This window comes from Vicugna pacos, chromosome 9 (assembly GCF_048564905.1).
Source record: "Vicugna pacos chromosome 9, VicPac4, whole genome shotgun sequence".
In the NCBI taxonomy this organism is placed as follows: Eukaryota; Metazoa; Chordata; class Mammalia; order Artiodactyla; family Camelidae; genus Vicugna; species Vicugna pacos.
Genome location: NC_132995.1, coordinates 59,088,561 through 59,106,586, shown reverse-complemented (window position 1 = coordinate 59,106,586; position 18,026 = coordinate 59,088,561). Strand labels below are relative to the sequence as shown.

The window sequence follows — 18,026 nt, the reverse complement described above, 5'->3', positions numbered from 1 at the left end:
ATTTTATTGAGTTATTCTACAATTATGCTACAATTTTCATTGTTTTATGTTACTATGGTTTCTACTTTTCTAATCTGTTTCTCCTGTGCTGTTGGAATACTATCATTGCCTTTTTCTTTTTTCCCTTTTTTATAAACATTTTAATTTATTGTATACACATTAGTTATACAGCTTAAGAAGGAAAAATTCTCTAGAACATAAGACAATAAATAGAACAAAGATAGGTGCTATTTATTATACAAACAGAATTAATGAACATAAGTGTCATTTTCCACCACATTCACATTATGTAGTTTTAAAACTAACCTTTTACAATGACCAAATCCTTATTTGAAACTGTAGAGTTGGTAGAGGATGTGTGCCATTTAAGTATTAGTTCAGAGACTTATAAAACGATTTTATTGGTGGTATTTATGTGTAGAGAGAAGAGAACTGTTTACTGTGTGTGACTATCATGTTTTAGGAGACATGATTTAACAGTGAAGTTTTTACATTACAAGGAAGAAATCAATCTTAAGTATTAGTTATTTAAGAAATACTATCTAAAGTAGAATGACATTTATTAAAAGTACATATTCCTTCTCTAATTCCTTTCTAATAGTCTATAAACTATATCAAATGAAGCAATGGAAGTTAAAATTTTAACATTTTAGATAGCCAAAAGGAACTAAAGAAAGGAACTCAAATTTAAAGTTTAGAATATCACTTCATTTTTCTATAGAACAAACTAATGCAAAAGAACAGTAATAACTAGAATACATCAATATATGTTATTGTATATTTTTTGTTAGAAATTGAGATTAAAGGTGGTAAAGTAATTACTATTCTCTATAAAGTAGAACTGTTTCTTTGCAGATCTACAAAGTATTAATCTGATGGTTTAGCAGGGCAAGTTGACAACCTGGAGAGTCAGGTGCCCTTAGTATTTTTAACAATGAAAGTGACATCTATTTGAGATTAAATTTAATCTCTGAAAAAGACAGAAGTTTCCTTCAATACGTGAAACATCAGAGTAAATTAATTACCTCCATTTTCTTAAATCATGAAATGGAGAGCAGACAGGTATTATGAATTGCTCCTTAAGTAATTTACTTCACTGCTTAATGAACTTGTGCCCTCTATTGTCAAACAAGAATACTACAAGGAATAAGCAGTTTCTCTATTAAAGTAGGAGAGCCTAACAGAATGTGGATTGAAGGAAAGACTTTCAACTTTAGTGAAAAATACAAAACATAAAATAAAGCAAAGGTACGTAAGTGTGGCAAAGTCAATATTCTTACGGCCAATTTTAGAGAGTGGTTAAGATTTAATTATAGCTATAAGCAAAAGCTTAACATACATGGTCACTAACAATTCAATTTAAGAAAAGTTATTTTCTAAGCTGTACACATCTTTCCTTTAAAAGAATTGATTGTATAGTAAAGAGGATAAAGAGGGGACTGAGGGAAGACAAAGCTGAGCTTTTCACTGACCTGAATTATGTAGTCTTACACTACTTGACCAAAAACTTTCAAGATCTAAAGAAAGAAAATTTGATATTAGTGTATTAACACTTCTCCTATTGTATTTGAAGCATTTTTCTTTACTTTTGGAAATATAATGAGACATTTGATTTCATTTCTAGGTTCTGCAGAGTGAGATTTTATACTCATATAAACAAAATTTGGATATAAAAAATGTTGATACCCATTTAAAAGGCATTTTTATCTGTAGTAAATTGTATATAAATTAATATTACTAGTGTACTTCTATTCTCTTCAAATGGTTTGACAGTCTCTTGTGATTAATTTTTTAATGATGGTATAAAATCAGCTTTGGGAAAAACCAGTTTAACTGAAGGTAACTCAAAACATTGTGGTTGATATTAATGGCTTTTACTGTACAATAAAATCCCATTTTAATGAATATGAATTGCTATGTTGATCCAAATCTCATTAAAATGGAAATTTCCTGCTACTGTGCATTGACAGACTATTTAATCATTTAAGTAGAATAAATACTAAACATATTGCTCACATCATTATCAGCACAGAATTCTTTTCCCTTGTATGTACTCCACCCTTCCTCCTAATGTAGTTTGACAGTTATTTATGGTGTGATGTTGGATAAGTCATCAGTATCCAGGAGTAAGATTCCTGGCTGATAAAATGTGAAAATTTAAGAGCATGACTTCCAAGTTGTATATATCACTTCAGTTCCTATCTCACTGAACACAACCTAGTCACATGGTGTGTGCACCTGATTGGATAGGAAATTGGAAAATTAGTTTTTAGCTGAGTATCCATGTGCCCAGCTAAAACTTTTACTATTATAGAAGGGGAAGACATGTATCAGAGGGACAAGTAGTAGTCCTTGCTACAATAAGTCACTGAGACGGTAAGCTGAGTTTATCCCTTTTCCTCTCAAAAAATGTAAGAATCCAACCAAGTCGGATAGGCATAATAGGGTTAATCCTGAATTTGTATAATATACTTTAAAAGACAGTTATTAAAAACTTCAGATATTGACCTACTGTTAATAACAAATTACTTATTCCTCATCTCTCAACAAATCACTACAGCAAGGTTAGGAGATGTTGACTGTTATGGCTATTTCCTAGCCTCAGCTACACAATAGACCACTAAAAACATCTCAAATTCTCCACTACTAATGTTATACCATAATAAAAACATGTCTATTACACTTTTCTCTATAAAGAAAAACATCACGAGGAGTAGGTGGGCAAAAATGGTTTATCATACTGGGCCAGCTAAATCAAAGGGGTTATCTTTTAATCTAGGAAAGATTCAAAGTATAACAGATACGTTATTTTTATCTTCCCAACTTCTTTCTCTGCTTCTGGTGGTGGAAGCACCATCCCCCCATTTTACTCTGAGGAATTATCAGTCCAATCCAATCAGCTGCTGACTATGGTGCCCTACCACCAAGGCCACAGGTGCATGACCTGAGCCTGGCCAATCACAGTACTCCAAACTGCTGGCCATACCTCTGAGTCCAAGGACTGAACATGGAATCCAGACCAGGTCAACCGAAACTCTTCTCTGGAATTATATACACTGATACATTTGCTTTCCTCTGGCACTGCTAAAGTGGCACGGTGTAAGTCTGGAGCTGCTTTGGATTTGGTTCTGGCTCCTGTTGTATAGAGGAAGCTTATCTGTAGAAGAGAATAAGACCAGAAGAGGAGAGACAGAAAAAAGACAGGAAAAACAATTAGGATGACATAGAATCCCTGGAGATTCAGTTGACCCTGCAGTGGGCTCTACCTCGGTCCTTTCCAGTTAAATAAGCCAATAAAGATTCTTTTACGGCTTAAGATAGTTTTAATTAGCTTTCTGTCACTTGCAGATAGTTCCAGTATGCAGAAATACATTCTAAGGATGGAGGAAGCAAAGAGGATGTAATGTAATAAATGCTAGTCCTTATGGTAGAAAACAGGGTAAAACAGAAATATAAACATCTATTCATAAATGTTTACTAAGTATCCCATTAGCCGATCTTATTCATTTTCAATTCTATGGTGTCCAATAAATTTGTATTGAAATTAAATGAAATATGTGGTTTCTGTTTGTGGCTACATATTTTTCTGGCATTAAATAAAAATAGTACCTTCTGACACATAGAGTGGCTATCTTCGAGTACTGGGCTTATGAATAATGTTCATTTTCTTCTTTTTTGCCTGCAATTTCTTAATTGTCTATAATCAACTTTTTTTTCCATTTTAATCAGTTATTGTTTTTATTCACTATTAGTTTCTATTGCTGCTGTAGCAAATCACCACAAACTTAACTGATCTACAAGACTGAGTTTCTTTGGGAGAAGAACATTCTATGGACAATTTGTTTCCTTTTCTTTTCCAGTTTTAAAAAGCTACTTACACTTTTTGGCTTATAGTCCCCTTCCTTCACCTTCAAAGCCAGCAGTTTAGCATTGTCTCTCCTCTCTGACCCCCTACTTCCCTCCTATGAGGGTCCTTGTGATTATATTGGGCCACCCAGATAATGCAGGATAACATCCCCATCTCAAGAACAATAACTTAATCACACCCGCAAAATTCCTTTTGCCAAGGAAAGTAACACATTTACAGGTGCCAGGGATTAGGACCTGGACACCTTTGGGGGGCCATTATTCAGCCTACTGTAATTATCTAACATGTAAATAAATGTGAAAGGTAATTAATATAAAAACTGAGAAGTATAGAGGCGTCTTAGTCCATTTGGGCTGCTATAACAGAAGTAACATAGACTGGGTAGATGGAAGAACAAGCATTGATTTCTCAGTTTTGGAGGCTGGCAAATCCAAGACCAAGTTGTCAGCAGATTTGGTGTCTGGTGAAAACCTGCTTCCTGGTTTACAGACAGCGGTCTTCTCACTATGTCTGCGTATAGCAGAAGGTGGGAGGGAGCTCTTCAGGGTCTTTTATAAGGTCACTAATCCCATTCATGGGGACTCCATCCTGATGACCTAACCACATCCCAAAAGCCTCACCTCCGAATACCACCATCTTGGGGATTAGGTTTCAAAATATGAATTTGGCAGGGGGCACAAATATTTAGTCAATAGCAGAAGGCAATATTTCAATGGGGTTGCATGAAGACCTCTGGGAGAAAATAAGCTGAACAATCTGTAGGCCATGGTCTGGCCGTGGCTTCCCTAACAGCTATAAGAGCCTATTCTCAAGAAGTTAGGGGACAAGGCTATAAAAGTGAATCCTGGGAGACAAAGGACTCAGCATCACTGGGCTCTCTGGCCAGGCCGGGATGTAGGCTAGAGACTGCACATTTGGCAGGAATATGTTGGAGATAAACTCCTATGAATTTTCTACTTCTAAGCCACACAGAAGTAGGACATAGCAGAACACTTTCAGCATGTCAAGGAAGGAACAGGAACTTCATTGGGACATAGAGCGAGCCAAGAGTAGGTCAGCAATGTGGGCCAGGCTCATGTGGGCATCCTGCTCCTCAGGATATAAAGATGGTGCCATGGTAGTAGGCATCTTTGTGATGAGAGCTCTCAAAATGTTTGTTTCTTGAGTCACACTATTCCAACATGAACTGGTTGCCCTCTGTTGAGTGTACAGATATAATCCTGGGTTCCTCTTTTACCAATCTCCTTGGAAGAGTCCTTTTACCTTTGCCTGTGTTGCATCAGGAGTCCATTCTCCAGTAGCTCCTTAACATGCTGAGGATGTAAATGCTTTCAAGATCTCACTTGACAGAAAAGGTTTTTATTCTATCCCCACACTTAACTGATAATTTGACTATGTAGAGTCCTAGGTTGGAAATTTTGCATAAGAATTCTGAAGGCACTGCTCCATTGTATTCTATCTTCCAGAGCTGATGTTGAAGAGCCTGAAGATATTTTGATTGATTTTAAATGTAACAGATCTCCCCTACCCCAGATTTTGCAGAATGGGCTTTGCTGTTGTTGTCATTATATCATAATCATAAACTTAACTCTGCAATCCAGCTAGACTTGTACTAAGGAAAACAGGGACCAAAGAACTTCAGCAACAGCACCAAGACTATAGCAGACTGTGAGTAGACAGGAGTGAAAGAGTTCTCTTGAGCTACAGAAGAAATGGTCTGGTGGTTAATATCAAACATGAATCAAATTTATTAGAGTTGTCCACAGTCAGCAATACTGATCTTCCTGCTGGTCCTGCTATTATTCCTTGACTCAAAACACTCCACAACTTCCACAACATTCATATCCTCTTTTCACCTTGCCAGCGACCATGTGCTTTCTATCCAATCATTCAGTCTTGCCAGTGTAGATGAAAACTAAAATAATGGGCTTCTTGTTCAAAAAAAGATTTAGTTCAGCTAAGCTGAATCTGGTTGCGGAGAAGGAAGAGGACAGAGGATGATAAAATGATGTGACACAATAATCATGTCTACCAGGGAGACAGGCTCTTTCTTGCATTCAGACCCCCTTGGGAAACTGATGCAAATTACACACACTACTAAAAAATGCACACATACATAAAAAACTTTACACAGGATGCGAAGTACTTCATGGAACCCTTGAAGTCACTCATAGCTCTTTAGCCAGTTAAAATATTTAGTGTACAACCTTTCAGACATTTGCTCATGAGGGAAAGTTACTTACCTTTTATATATAAATTCTTAAATAAATTTAGAAAAGTTAGAAATAAAAATGGGGAAGGTGGGAGAAGGCTGCTGCTCCCAGAAAGCTAGAACACAGAAAAATCCTAAATCACATTAGTACTTTTCCCCATCAGTGTGGCCACCTTTTAAAAGTCTATTAATCCATCTTAAAAAAAAAAATCTGTTGAGAAAATTAAAATGTAATTCCTTACCGCCCCACCCTCAACATAAAGAAATATGTAGCAAGCATTAATCTACAACAGTTTTAACACACCACTGAACTTTCCCCAGGGTTTAGACCATTGCGATGCACGTTGGATGCTGATTCTAAATCTTAGATTTTAAACTTCATCACTATACCTTTTTTGACAATGTTTCGTAAGTGCTTCATGCATTTCTCTAATTTACTGTCCTCTGTAATTGAGTAGTCAACTGCTCAAGACCACTGAACTTCTGAGGCTAAAGATTTGTCACTTCCAGTATATCTCATATTCATTTCCCAGTCACTTTATTTTAAAGAGTAACTTATAAAAATATTCAATAAATTATATAAATACTGCTATAAAAGATGAGCAAAATCGAACTGCTGGATAGTATCAGCTCCACCTTATAATAATGTGAACACCCCAACAGCTCATGTATGAAATCCATATTGAGTAGAGAAGGTATGTGTGTCAAAATATACAAAAATTGAAGACAATTTTTAAAAAAGTTATAAATGGGATATTATACACATTATTCTGTAATCTGGTTTCCTTCAGGAAAACATGTACCTTCAAAAGCATTGAGCCATAATATTGTCAATTATATCTTAAAAAAAAAAAAGCACTCACAATTATCAACATAATAGGTTTAAAAAATTTTATGTTTAATTTGTATTAATGCTAAACATCTCTTTTTTCTTGGTAGTTCACATCTCAGTGATTTGTAAAAGGTCTTTGTACATGAAGATTACTTATCCTTTGATAAGTTCCAAGTATTTTTTCTGAATTGAGCAGGAATCCTTTACACTTTTTAATTCCTTACAAGTAGAGGGGTAAGAACACACCATGGTGCTAGACTACTGTGTTCAAAATCTGGATGACACTTTCTAGCTAATACAACTTGGGCAAGTTATTTAATTAGCACCTGTTACAGTCCATGCATGGACACAACAGTACCTACTCCCATGGGCTTTTATGAAGATCAAGTTATATTTACGTAAATTTAGTTCATCTATCTATAGTGCTTAGAACAGTGCTCAGCACATACTAAGCCTTATGTGTCACCTATGATAATGATGGTCACAGATAACATACATGGAGCCACTGTATTTCTTTAGTATTGTTTGGTAATCCAGAATCTGTTTAGAACTACCTCTTTATTTGAAATACTTATAAACCAGAAGTTTCCAACTTCTTGTACATGTTGAAAACTTTCAATAAAGATCTCCTGGGTACAAAATATGGTCCTGGTGGTTCAAAATTAATTCTATGAATATAACATTATTCTAAAGTCATACTTATTTTGAAAGTCTGAAGTTTTTTTTCTTAATGGTAAAAACAAAACCAAAAAACCCACTGTACTGAAATTTTTTATTTTGCTAAAATGTACAAACAGAATGTTACAGTTCACATTCTATGATTTCTAAACACTTATTTATCACTGATGATTTCCTTAAGACTTGTTTCTTCAGATGTCTGATCTTCTGTGAAAGTCCAACACACCTTCCTTTCTACTCACCAGATCAAGTCTTTCAGAAGTCTTGCCGTATGTTTTCTTTGTTTGCCTCTCCATGCTGCTGCTTCATTTGAAACAGTTCATTTTCTAATTGTACAATAGTCCTTTCAATCTCATAATTCTTACTGACCAGGGATACCCAACTAGAAAAGAAAAAAAGGGGGAAAAATACTTGACACAACATTTCTCTCACAAGGTTTTTTATAGTATACACATTTTCATCCAGGGTCATAACACTAACCTTCACTATTAACTTCCAATTTTCAAAAACTGAGACACAATTGGGGGCAAATGAGTAAAGGGTACACAGGACCTCTCTGTATTACAATTTCTTAAAATTGCACGTGAACCTACTACAATTACCTCAAAATAAAAAGTTTAATTAAAAAAAGCAAATGAGAAAAAGCTGAAGAGATAAGAAAAGTGATTGAAGTTGGTATTTAATTGGGCTAAGAGAGAAGAAGAGAAAAATAGGGCAGAGGCAGTAGTTAAAGAAAAATGATGAAGAAATTCCTACAACTGTTAGAAAAAATTCCACAGATTCAAGGAGCCTTCTCTTTCCCTCAGAAAAAAATCTCCAGGACAAATGAAAAGAAACACTCATGTAGACAGAAGTCCACGTAGAAGAAATAAGTTTGAAAGAACAGTGTGGAAAGATGCATAACTGATAACACTGGAGACTTGGAGGGGGATGGGAAGGTGGAACAAGGAGAATAATGTGGGTGATGGAGGGAGGGAGGTTAGGGAAAGGGCAAATCAAAAAAGAAATGATACAAAACTCATGATCGTTTTCAGAGATTTGTATAAACTTATTTGAGTATATGAAGAACAAATTTAAAAACAAAATGTATAAACAGAGGAAAACAACCCTGAGACAAGGCAAATTATAAAGAAAGTATGAAATCTCCCTCCTGCAAGGGTTAAAAAATAAATTTTTTTTCCTTTTAAAAGGAGGATATAGGTAGAATCCTATTCAGAGCAGAAAAACTGGACAGAAAAAGGGTGATCTAAGGCCAGAATCAATTAGCAGTGGTTCAGTTTCTGTTTGTAACTCTCTCATTTCCTTCCACGCCCATGCTTCGGAAAGACCTAGAGGCAGTCAAGAGTAGGATTCAGAAAACAGCATTTCTTCAACACTTGTGGCATCCCATTTGAACGCTGTTTGAATCACATTGTTGAATCTTATATTAAAACGTGCTAAACAATTTAAAAGATGATGGAATTATAGGTACTCACGTTGATTCCATTTCTCTTAATTTAGATCCAGCTGTGAGTTGCATGTTCTTTCGCTGCCAGTTTAAATCTTGAATATGTTTCCTGTAAAAAAAAAATGGTTTATACAACCCATCTATATTTTAACGTAAGACTAAAATTAGCACAAAAATCTGTAATTTATGTAACACTTCTTTAATCCCTTGAGAATAGATAATATAGTAGTCATAGACTAATTCCAGTAATTAATTTTCTTCGAATTATTTTTCAATTACAAATTTCATGCTCACTGTGGAGAATTAAACAGACACACACAGATTAAAAATTGAAAATCCCTCCTTCCATGTGCTTCTCCTTTTCCCTGTTAACTTTTATTCAGTTTTTGGTGGGTATCCTTCCATATTCTTTCCTACATGTGTATGTGCATGTAGAGATTAGTGTTTTTTTTTTTACATAAATGAGATTATACATATTATTCCACAATTGTTTTCCCTTCTAAAAGTGACTTTTCAATGTCTGCAGACTTGCAAACTGCAAATGACCCAGCAGAGATGTTTTTAGACCTCAGGTCTATTTCTCCTCCACTCAGGTAGTGCAAACCCAACACTAGATACTGGACAAAGAGTGGATTATCAGCTCTCTACTGTTGTAAGACTATAGTCCGTTGGTTCTTTTTTCTTCTCATTTTATTAAGGATTCAAATAAACTTTACTCTAAAATAAGAAGAAAGACAATTTACCTTAACTTCTGGAGCTCCTTCTGTGCGTGTTCAATCATATGAACTAGATTCCTAAGGAAGGAAAAGAGGAAAATCAGATTAATGTACATTAAGTTCAAATAGTACCAACTAAAAGTGAACCATCTAGTTCATAAAAGGTCAAGTTTTTCTGCTAAAAATAGTTAGTTTTTACTGAGGTCTCCATGCCAAACACCATGTTAGACACTCAGTTTATTTGCTGCCTTCTCCCTTCTTTCATCCTCCCTCTTAAGCATACAGGTCCCTCCTCAAGCACTCTGAATGCTGAAACTTACAGCACTGAATTATGGAAGTCAGAGGTTTGGGTTCTAGTCCCCGCTCTGCCCTAAATAGTTATGTGCCCTTGGATGAGTCACTTGATATTACTGGGGCTAAATCTGCTTATCTGTAAAACTGGGGTCTGACTTTGAAGGTTTCCCTTCATTTTCAAGTACAGAATCCTCTCCTAATTTATTTTAGCACCAAGACCTACTTAGAGCTAAAAGATTTCTGACTAGCTTTGACACCCTCAAATCTTTTCATGAGGAGAGAAAATTTACTTTGAGAAGATACAGTACACCACCTCTGGAGAAGCATCTGTTGGGTTTGGAGGAGACAGAATTTACTCAGGGGAATGGCCAACACTGTAAAGTGTTACATGATTAAATGGAAAACAACTGATGTGCATAACAGTTTGTGTAGTTACTCAGAAGAGGGAGAGAGTACCAGAGGCAGAAGTTCAGTCAGGGAAGACAATGAAGCAGATTAGAGTTGGGCCTTCAATAAGTTGAATTTGGGTAGAATAGTTAAAGGTATTCCAGGAGGAGGCAAGGCATGAGTAAAGGCTTGGAGGCAGGGTTTATGATAATCACCAGAGAGAGGATAGTCTGGCTGGAGTGAAAGTCTGTAACTGAGGTACAGCCTTTTGCTTTGAATGTCATATCAAATAGTCTAGACTTTACCTTGCAGGTAAGAGAATACTATTAAAGGTTTCTAGGCAAGTTGAAGGCAACGTTCTCTATAATTTAATGTCCCCCCCCCGCATCTATGTTTTCCTCCATTCCTGGAATGTTCTCACTCTCCCCTAAGCATCCAAATCTCATGCTATTTTTTAGAACTCTTGTACACTGTTGGGAATGTAAACTGGTACAGCCACTGTGGAAAACAGCATGGAGGTCCCTCAAAAAACTAGGCACCTCCAGCAATCCCACTCATGGGCATCTACCTGGAAGAAACTCTAATTTGAAAAGATACACGCACCTCAATGTTTACAGCAGCACTACTTACAATAGCCAAGATACAGAAGCAACCCAAGCGTCCATTAACAGATGACTGGATTATGCACATACACACGCGCGTGCCGCACACACACACACACACAAATATTACTCAGCCATAAAAAAGGAAATACTGCCACATGCAGCAAGGTGGCTGGCCCTAGAGATTATACTTAGTGAAATAAATCAGAGAGAGAGAAATATTGTCTGATATCACTTATGTATGGATTCAATACAAATGAATCTGTATGCAAAACAGAAACAAACTCACAGATCTAGAATATAAACTTACAGTTACAAAACGTGGTGAGGGGGGACAAATTAGGGGTATGGGATTAACAGATACACACTACTATATATAAAACAGACAAGTAACAAGGATATACTGTATAGCACAGGGGATCACATCCGTTATCCTGCAATAACCTATAATACAGTACTATCTGCAAAAATACTGAATCACTATGTTATATAAGTGAAGCTAACACAATATTGTAAGTCAACTATACTTCAATTAAAACGAAACAAAACAAAACAAACCCAACCCTTCTATAACGACCCTAACCCTTAACGCCCCTTCTTTGGGTCTCTGTAGTTTACAGACCACAGCATGCAATGCAGCACTTGCCCCCGTCCTGCCGAAAATGAGCTGCTGGTTACCTCGCAGACTATGCTGCCTCCTCAACTAGATAAAGCTTCTTGAGGACAAAGATCACGTTTTTCCACTTTATGAAATACAGACTTTTTTGATTTGCTCTCTTAAATTTCTTAACCACCCCACTCCTTTTTTCCTTTATTTCTCTTGTAACATATTCACAATATTAACTGAATTTTTTGTTCTGTCATCTCCCAAATTCTGGATATTGCTCCCAGGTCCTTCTGTGGCCACAGAAATTTAAACATGATTCTGAAAACTTGAGAAAGGGTATTTATCACTTTGTGATTTTGCTTTACTGTCTCAGGAATCATGTCCTAACAACAGTTTTACCCATGGAGGCCATGGAGAAAATCTAACCACCAAATTCTACAAATAGGAAATTGAACCCTAAATGATAACAAAGCCTAAAGCTTAGGCTAGTCACATGGAACAGAAATAGGAGCTCAGTGGCTTATTTTGGCACTTTGTTTCTGGTGTTAATTCTCTACTTACAGCTAATTCACATTACTTGCAGATTATGTACTTGTGAATTTGCCTACTCACTCAAATTTATTTGTAACCCCAAAATCAATACTTGTAGTGTTTTGCGATCATTCATGTACATGCTCAGAGCAGCAAAAAGCCTGAGTGGCTGGACATGCAAATTTCCAGCTGGAGTGGAACAAGGAGACACTCTGCCTTCTTGATTCAGGTCTCATACAAGGATGAGCAAAGGATGGAGTTTAATTTTCAACTCTGGCAAGTCACTTAACACTTCTGAAGTCTTTTTTTAAAAATAAAATAAAGAAAACAGAATCTGCCAGGGTGATTTGTTTTAAAGGATTAAAGATTAAAACCTAGGTAAGATGTGTACATATACATATGTACTTATTTCTCCCAGGAGAAATGGTACTATATTTGCTAATTCAGCATTCAAGGGCCACTTTATAAAGCAGAACATGCAACTAATGAGAGATGACTATATAAGCAACTCTCCACATTAAGGATTACATTCTACCAAGTTGTGACTTGTAAATCAGACCTCAGAACTCATCATTGCAATATTATACAATTAATGTGTTAGGATAGTTTAGGTTTCCTTAGTATTCTCAAACTAACTGTGAGATGGGTCTCAAGGCAGCAGCCTTTCATATGGGTTGTTCTAGGACATTGTCCCAGTTTTATCTCACTTGCCCTACCCTATTTTCCATATAAAAAAATAAAAATAGCAAGACTATATAGGTGGGATGGGTTTAAAAAAGAAAGCTTCTTACTCATTATATACTTTCCAGGCATTGCATCCATGCTGTGACATTAGTTCCAGGTTCTCAATTCGAACCGCTTGATGCTCTAACTGGGCCATAGAATTGTTTACGCACTCTTGCCATGCAGTAATGTCATTTTTCTGACCCGAGGAAGGGGCCGGAAGTTCATATCTGAAATTAAACAACAGTGAAATAAAGCCACATATTCCTCCAAACCTTTCTCTCTCCTCCCAACAGAATGCCTCAAGGGTCTATGCACACTGTAAAAACGACAGAAGACCGAATGTAAGATGCAGACTTTACGATAATAACACACCTATTTATCCTATGAAACAATCAATTTACAAATAAGACTTAGCATCAATACTGAGTTACTACAAACTAACTTTTGATTTTCATTTTGTTATTTTTACTAGATCCCTTAAAAACTATAAATTATTCCTATGAAAAACTGAGGGATGTGCAACTGGGATTAAGAAGTGATAAATCATTTTGTTTAAAAAACAAAAAAGAAAGCTTTATACATGCATCATAAATATAACATTTTTGGAACTTCTAACCATAACCCACAGTAAGAAATATTTTACACTGTGATCCAATACACATAGTTGAACAGAAGTTTCATAAGACAACAGTTACTTTTACATGCAATGCATTCTGGTATTTCCCAAACTTACCTCACAATTTGCTGCTTAATGAATCATGATCTACTTATGGGTTTGAAATATAGTCATAAAGGAGTTACTATCATGAAAATCTTTAGAGCAGAAGCACCTGCAAATGGGAGAACTCAGTAGTTCTGGAAATTTTCCTGCCTTTATCATTTGGAAACAGAGCACGAGAAAAGAAGAAATCTGGTCCTCTGGTTCTATAGACTCAAATCCCTCTTATAATCTGCATATATGCTGAGAAGATACCTCTATCGTTCACGTGGCCTTCCTGTTACGACAGATTACTTAGTGGTTGTCATAATTTCATGGTTACCCAGAGCTGAAAAGGACCTCAGATGTAAAGCAATCCAATTCTCCATTTTAGAGCAAGTAACAAGGGTGTTTTGATTTTTTTCCCTGAGGAAGGAGAAAAAGTTTTGTAGGAAAGTGGTAATGGGAAGGGAGCTGGTAGAACCAAAGTAAAACTATGCAGGCATTCTGAGTTTACTAATGTTGCCTGTTTAAGAGTGAAGCACTGAGGGGGAGGGTATAGATCAGTGGCAGAGTGCATGCTTAGCATGTACGAGGTCCTGAGTTCTATCCCTGGAACCTCCATTAAATAAATAAAGCTGATTATCTGCTCCCCCCGCCAAGGGTGAAGCACTACATGTCTAATCAAGAACATTTCCTTGGGAATTCTTAAACCTGAACTTCATTACAATTTACCATCCCCCTGTTGTTGGATTTTAAAATATTCTGCATTTTTGGTGCAAAGAATACTTGTGAACATTAACACAGGATTAAATGAGCCACTATTATATGAAAAAACATAAATATGTAGCACTAATTTTTTCTTTTCCACATTCATTTTAACACGACTACAGCAATTTTACTAATAAATTAAAATGAAAGTTAACAATGATTTGAGCCCAGCTGAGCCCAGAAAGGACTTACCGTTTCATACTGAGCAATTCAATTGGTTGTCGGGCAGCCAATCTTTCAAATTCATTTCTCATTATGTCAGTCTAATGAATAAGTTAGAGGAAAAATTATTTCCAAAATCATATCAACATACTGAAATTGATAACCACCAAACAAATACTCTAACCTACTTAAGAATTTATACTTTATTATTATCCATTATGATGGATCATTTCCCTTCCAAGTCTTCTCTGAGTTAAATGCTCTCTAGAATCTGGAGAAGGCACAGGCACACACACCCTTCATATGTAAAGGAGCCCACAGAGAAAAGGATTAAACCTAAATCAGTGGTTCTCAGTCCCAGCAACACATTTAGAATCAGATGGGAGCTTCAAAAACAAGTCCAATACCAGCCACATCTCACCCCTCTCCCCTAAGCCCATGCGGTGGAGATGATTATAACTTTTGTTTTTAACTCACCAGTTGATTGTAAAATGAAGCCAGTGCTGAGAACCACGGAGCTAGGTACTCACTGGGGGAAAGTGAGGCGAGGACTTGGACATAAAATAATTTTCTTAAGAGCTATGAGCCTGAACCTATGCTTTCTTTTTGGTCTCGGTTGCTCTTTTCACACTTTACTCTTCACAAAGAATGGAAAATAGGGGAAGGAACAAAAGGAACTAGTTCTGCTTTCTGCTCTAACAATTTTTCTATTTTCATAAAAATGTGGTATAGCTCCATCCCTTTAGGTCCGATGTTTTGGTCAATATCCTATTCCATTTAGATGAAAGAATAAGCAAAAAAGGCCTTCCAGAAGCCCACATTCCATGTTTCAAAGTTTTGCATTAAGCACTTCTTTTTTGTTTTTTTTTTTTTGCTGAGTTACACACAGCTCTAAGAAAATATGGTCATTTAATTTCCTGCAGAAAACTGAGGCATTTTAGCTAGAAGGCTACGCACAGTGACAGATGAACTGTAACAACTAACAATTAGATAAGAGAGAAACTATAAAAATACAGTACAAGCAATCTTGAACCATGTAACATCAGAGCCCTTACCTAACTCATATGGCAAGTAAGTGATAGATCTGGAATTTTAACTCTCCAAAGACTGAGCCAGCTCTCACAGGGCTAAGTCATATGAATGGCAGAGTAAGCATTCATTACACAAAACTGCTTTAGAAGCTCTTCATACATTTAGATGATAAATTTGAAACTATCTATTCAAATAGATGGGTGCCCATTGTGTGCCAGATACTGCTTTAAGATGAACAGCGGTGAAGGAGACAAAAAAGATTCCTGCTCATGGGGCATCTGCATCTTTGCTTCCATAGGTCTTCCTCAATCATCCCATCTAAAGGAGTCACCCAGTCACTCTATATCACATTACTACTTGAATTCTCTGTATAGTTTGATAATCTGGTACTTTCTGATTTGTCTGTCTCCACACTCTACAATGTAAGCTCTGTTGAGTATGAACCTGCCTATCTGTTGCCAAATAACCCAAATCGAATCGATCATCAGTAACAGTTAAGTGAATTAATGGAAAGGCAGTTTCAAAGACAGTTTGAAGAGCAGCTAAGGTCTTGGGCAAAACAGTTAGCCTCTCTAAGCTGCAGTTTTCCCATCTGAAAAATTGGGCTAATAAACATACAGTTATATAGCTCATAGGGCATATATGTCATATGTCATAGGGCTCATATGACAGAGATAGCCAGCCCAGTACACCATTAGCTCCTACTATTAAGAGGTTAAAAAATCAGTATTCTAATGATAAAGATAGGAAGCATAGGTTGTATTTAAGAAAGCTAAAAAGAAAACTGGTTCAAGTATTTAAAAGTTTGTGGCTGAATGCTGTTATCTGAAACTTCCAGAAATCAAGCTAATAAGGACTCATTACTGTACTTAGCTCTTAATGTGGTAATATCTATATTTGGGTAATAACATTAAGAAAAAGCATAGGAAAACAGCATAGCATAGAAACATCTCCCTCCTACTTTAAAACTTAACCAATTTTTTTTTCATGTTATTTCCGCAGAAATACTGCGTTTGAATAACAGAATTCTTTCATAGATAAATGGTTACCTGTAACGGGGAAGAAACCGGAACATGTACGTACTAAAATGCCTAAAACAATCCGCTAATTTAGAAATAACATTTTACATTTCATTTCGCTGATTAGACCTTAAGTAGTACTTTGTGTGCATTCTAGGCTAAATATTTAAATAGTATTTATTACTTAGGTTATGGTTTGTCCCTCAGTCACTCACAAACATTCAGTAAATATTTAGGCTTTGATACAAAGGCCGCCCTCCAGTGGTTCTCACAAGCTTAGTTAATTAGGCTTATACATACTAAAAAAGCCGATATCACTTGTTTCACAATAGACCTTAGAGAGAGGAGGATCCATTTGAGAATTTTCGCGATGAACCTATCTCGGAAACAGGTTAACACTAATTTTCGTATTGTTATTAGTTCGAAGGGTCCCAGAAAGTCCTCTGTGGGTCTCAGAATAAGAACCCTGGAGAAGGCTATCTATGTAGCTATTTGCAATTGACCGACAATACCCATACAACACGTAAGTAGTAGCTAAGCAAGCAACAGTTAAAGCTGAAATTTAAAATTTACATGTACGTGGCTAAGGCTCTCAATCCAAAACAAAGATTCACAGGATCCTGGTTCACACGCTGGGCTCAAAACATCACACTTACTTCGAAAGCGGAATAATCTGGGGCTGTCAGGTAGCTCAGGTAGTTCTTAGTAGGTCGGTATCTGCGAGTTTCCTCCTCCACCAGCGCCGCAGCCTGAAAACGAGACCAGAGGGGCCAGGGACGGGGGAGCAAATTTTAAGGCCGTTCTTCCAGCACTAAGGACTAGCGCGCGCTGAGTCAGTTACACGAACACCCTGAACTCACCGCTTCTCGAACACCAGGCGCTTCATAACCCTGGTCAAAATACGGCAGCGCATCCACCACAACCTCTCCAGCCACCAAACCCGTGCCCGCCATTCTCAGGTTCGCCTGCGTCTTCTGAGTCTGCGCAAGCTCAGGCTCACTTAAATAGGCCTGCGCCTGACATTAACGTGATCACGTCGCCTGCGTATTAGCTTTGGCGCATGCTCAGTTGTTAATTCTGAGGGCGTGCTCGCCCGGCTAGGAATTGCGCGGCCATTTTGTTTTGGTCGGACGTGACGTCACGTCGTGGTTTCCCGGAGTCAGCGGAACGTCTCAATTTCCTGTCCTTGTTTGCTCCACTTTTTGCCTCCGACTGGCAGCAATTTGGAGAGGAGCTAGGACTTTCATCTCCTCTAGGACGCTGGTATCTTGGAGGGAATCCTTTCGGAGGGAACTGGCTGCAGGATTTGGCGGGGAGAAAGACACAAGTTTCCCACCTCGGCTTTACTCCCCCAACCTTCCACTTTCTTCCCTTAAACTTCTCTCGCTTTGCACTTCCTTGCATGTATCCCCACTCGTCTTCGTTCTCGTCGCCCTGAGAATCTT

The 18,026-nt window shown here is 37.0% G+C and overlaps 1 protein-coding gene across 3 annotated transcripts; it reads right to left on the bottom strand.

Annotated features, from left to right (window-relative positions):
- Window positions 1–212: 212 nt before the first annotated feature.
- Window positions 213–17,663, bottom strand: BCAS2 (BCAS2 pre-mRNA processing factor). 3 transcript variants are annotated; one of them, XR_004191300.2, is made up of 9 exons: window positions 17,442–17,663; window positions 17,238–17,330; window positions 14,561–14,631; window positions 12,966–13,127; window positions 9,781–9,831; window positions 9,066–9,146; window positions 7,833–7,972; window positions 2,987–3,157; window positions 213–1,517 (listed from the first exon to the last, which is right to left on the bottom strand). XR_004191300.2 is itself a non-coding variant. In XM_015247483.3 (8 exons), exons 1-7 carry the CDS (start codon window positions 17,532–17,534, stop codon window positions 7,846–7,848), a joined length of 678 nt encoding a protein of 225 aa, XP_015102969.1. In that variant the 5' UTR covers window positions 17,535–17,663; the 3' UTR covers window positions 213–3,157; window positions 7,833–7,845. The 3 variants fall into 3 exon arrangements, 2 of the variants coding, with proteins under 2 accessions (XP_015102969.1, XP_006213739.1); XM_015247483.3 differs by having other exon boundaries at window positions 213–3,157; XM_006213677.4 differs by lacking the exons at window positions 213–1,517; window positions 2,987–3,157 and having other exon boundaries at window positions 7,668–7,972; window positions 17,442–17,660.
- Window positions 17,664–18,026: the final 363 nt, after the last annotated feature.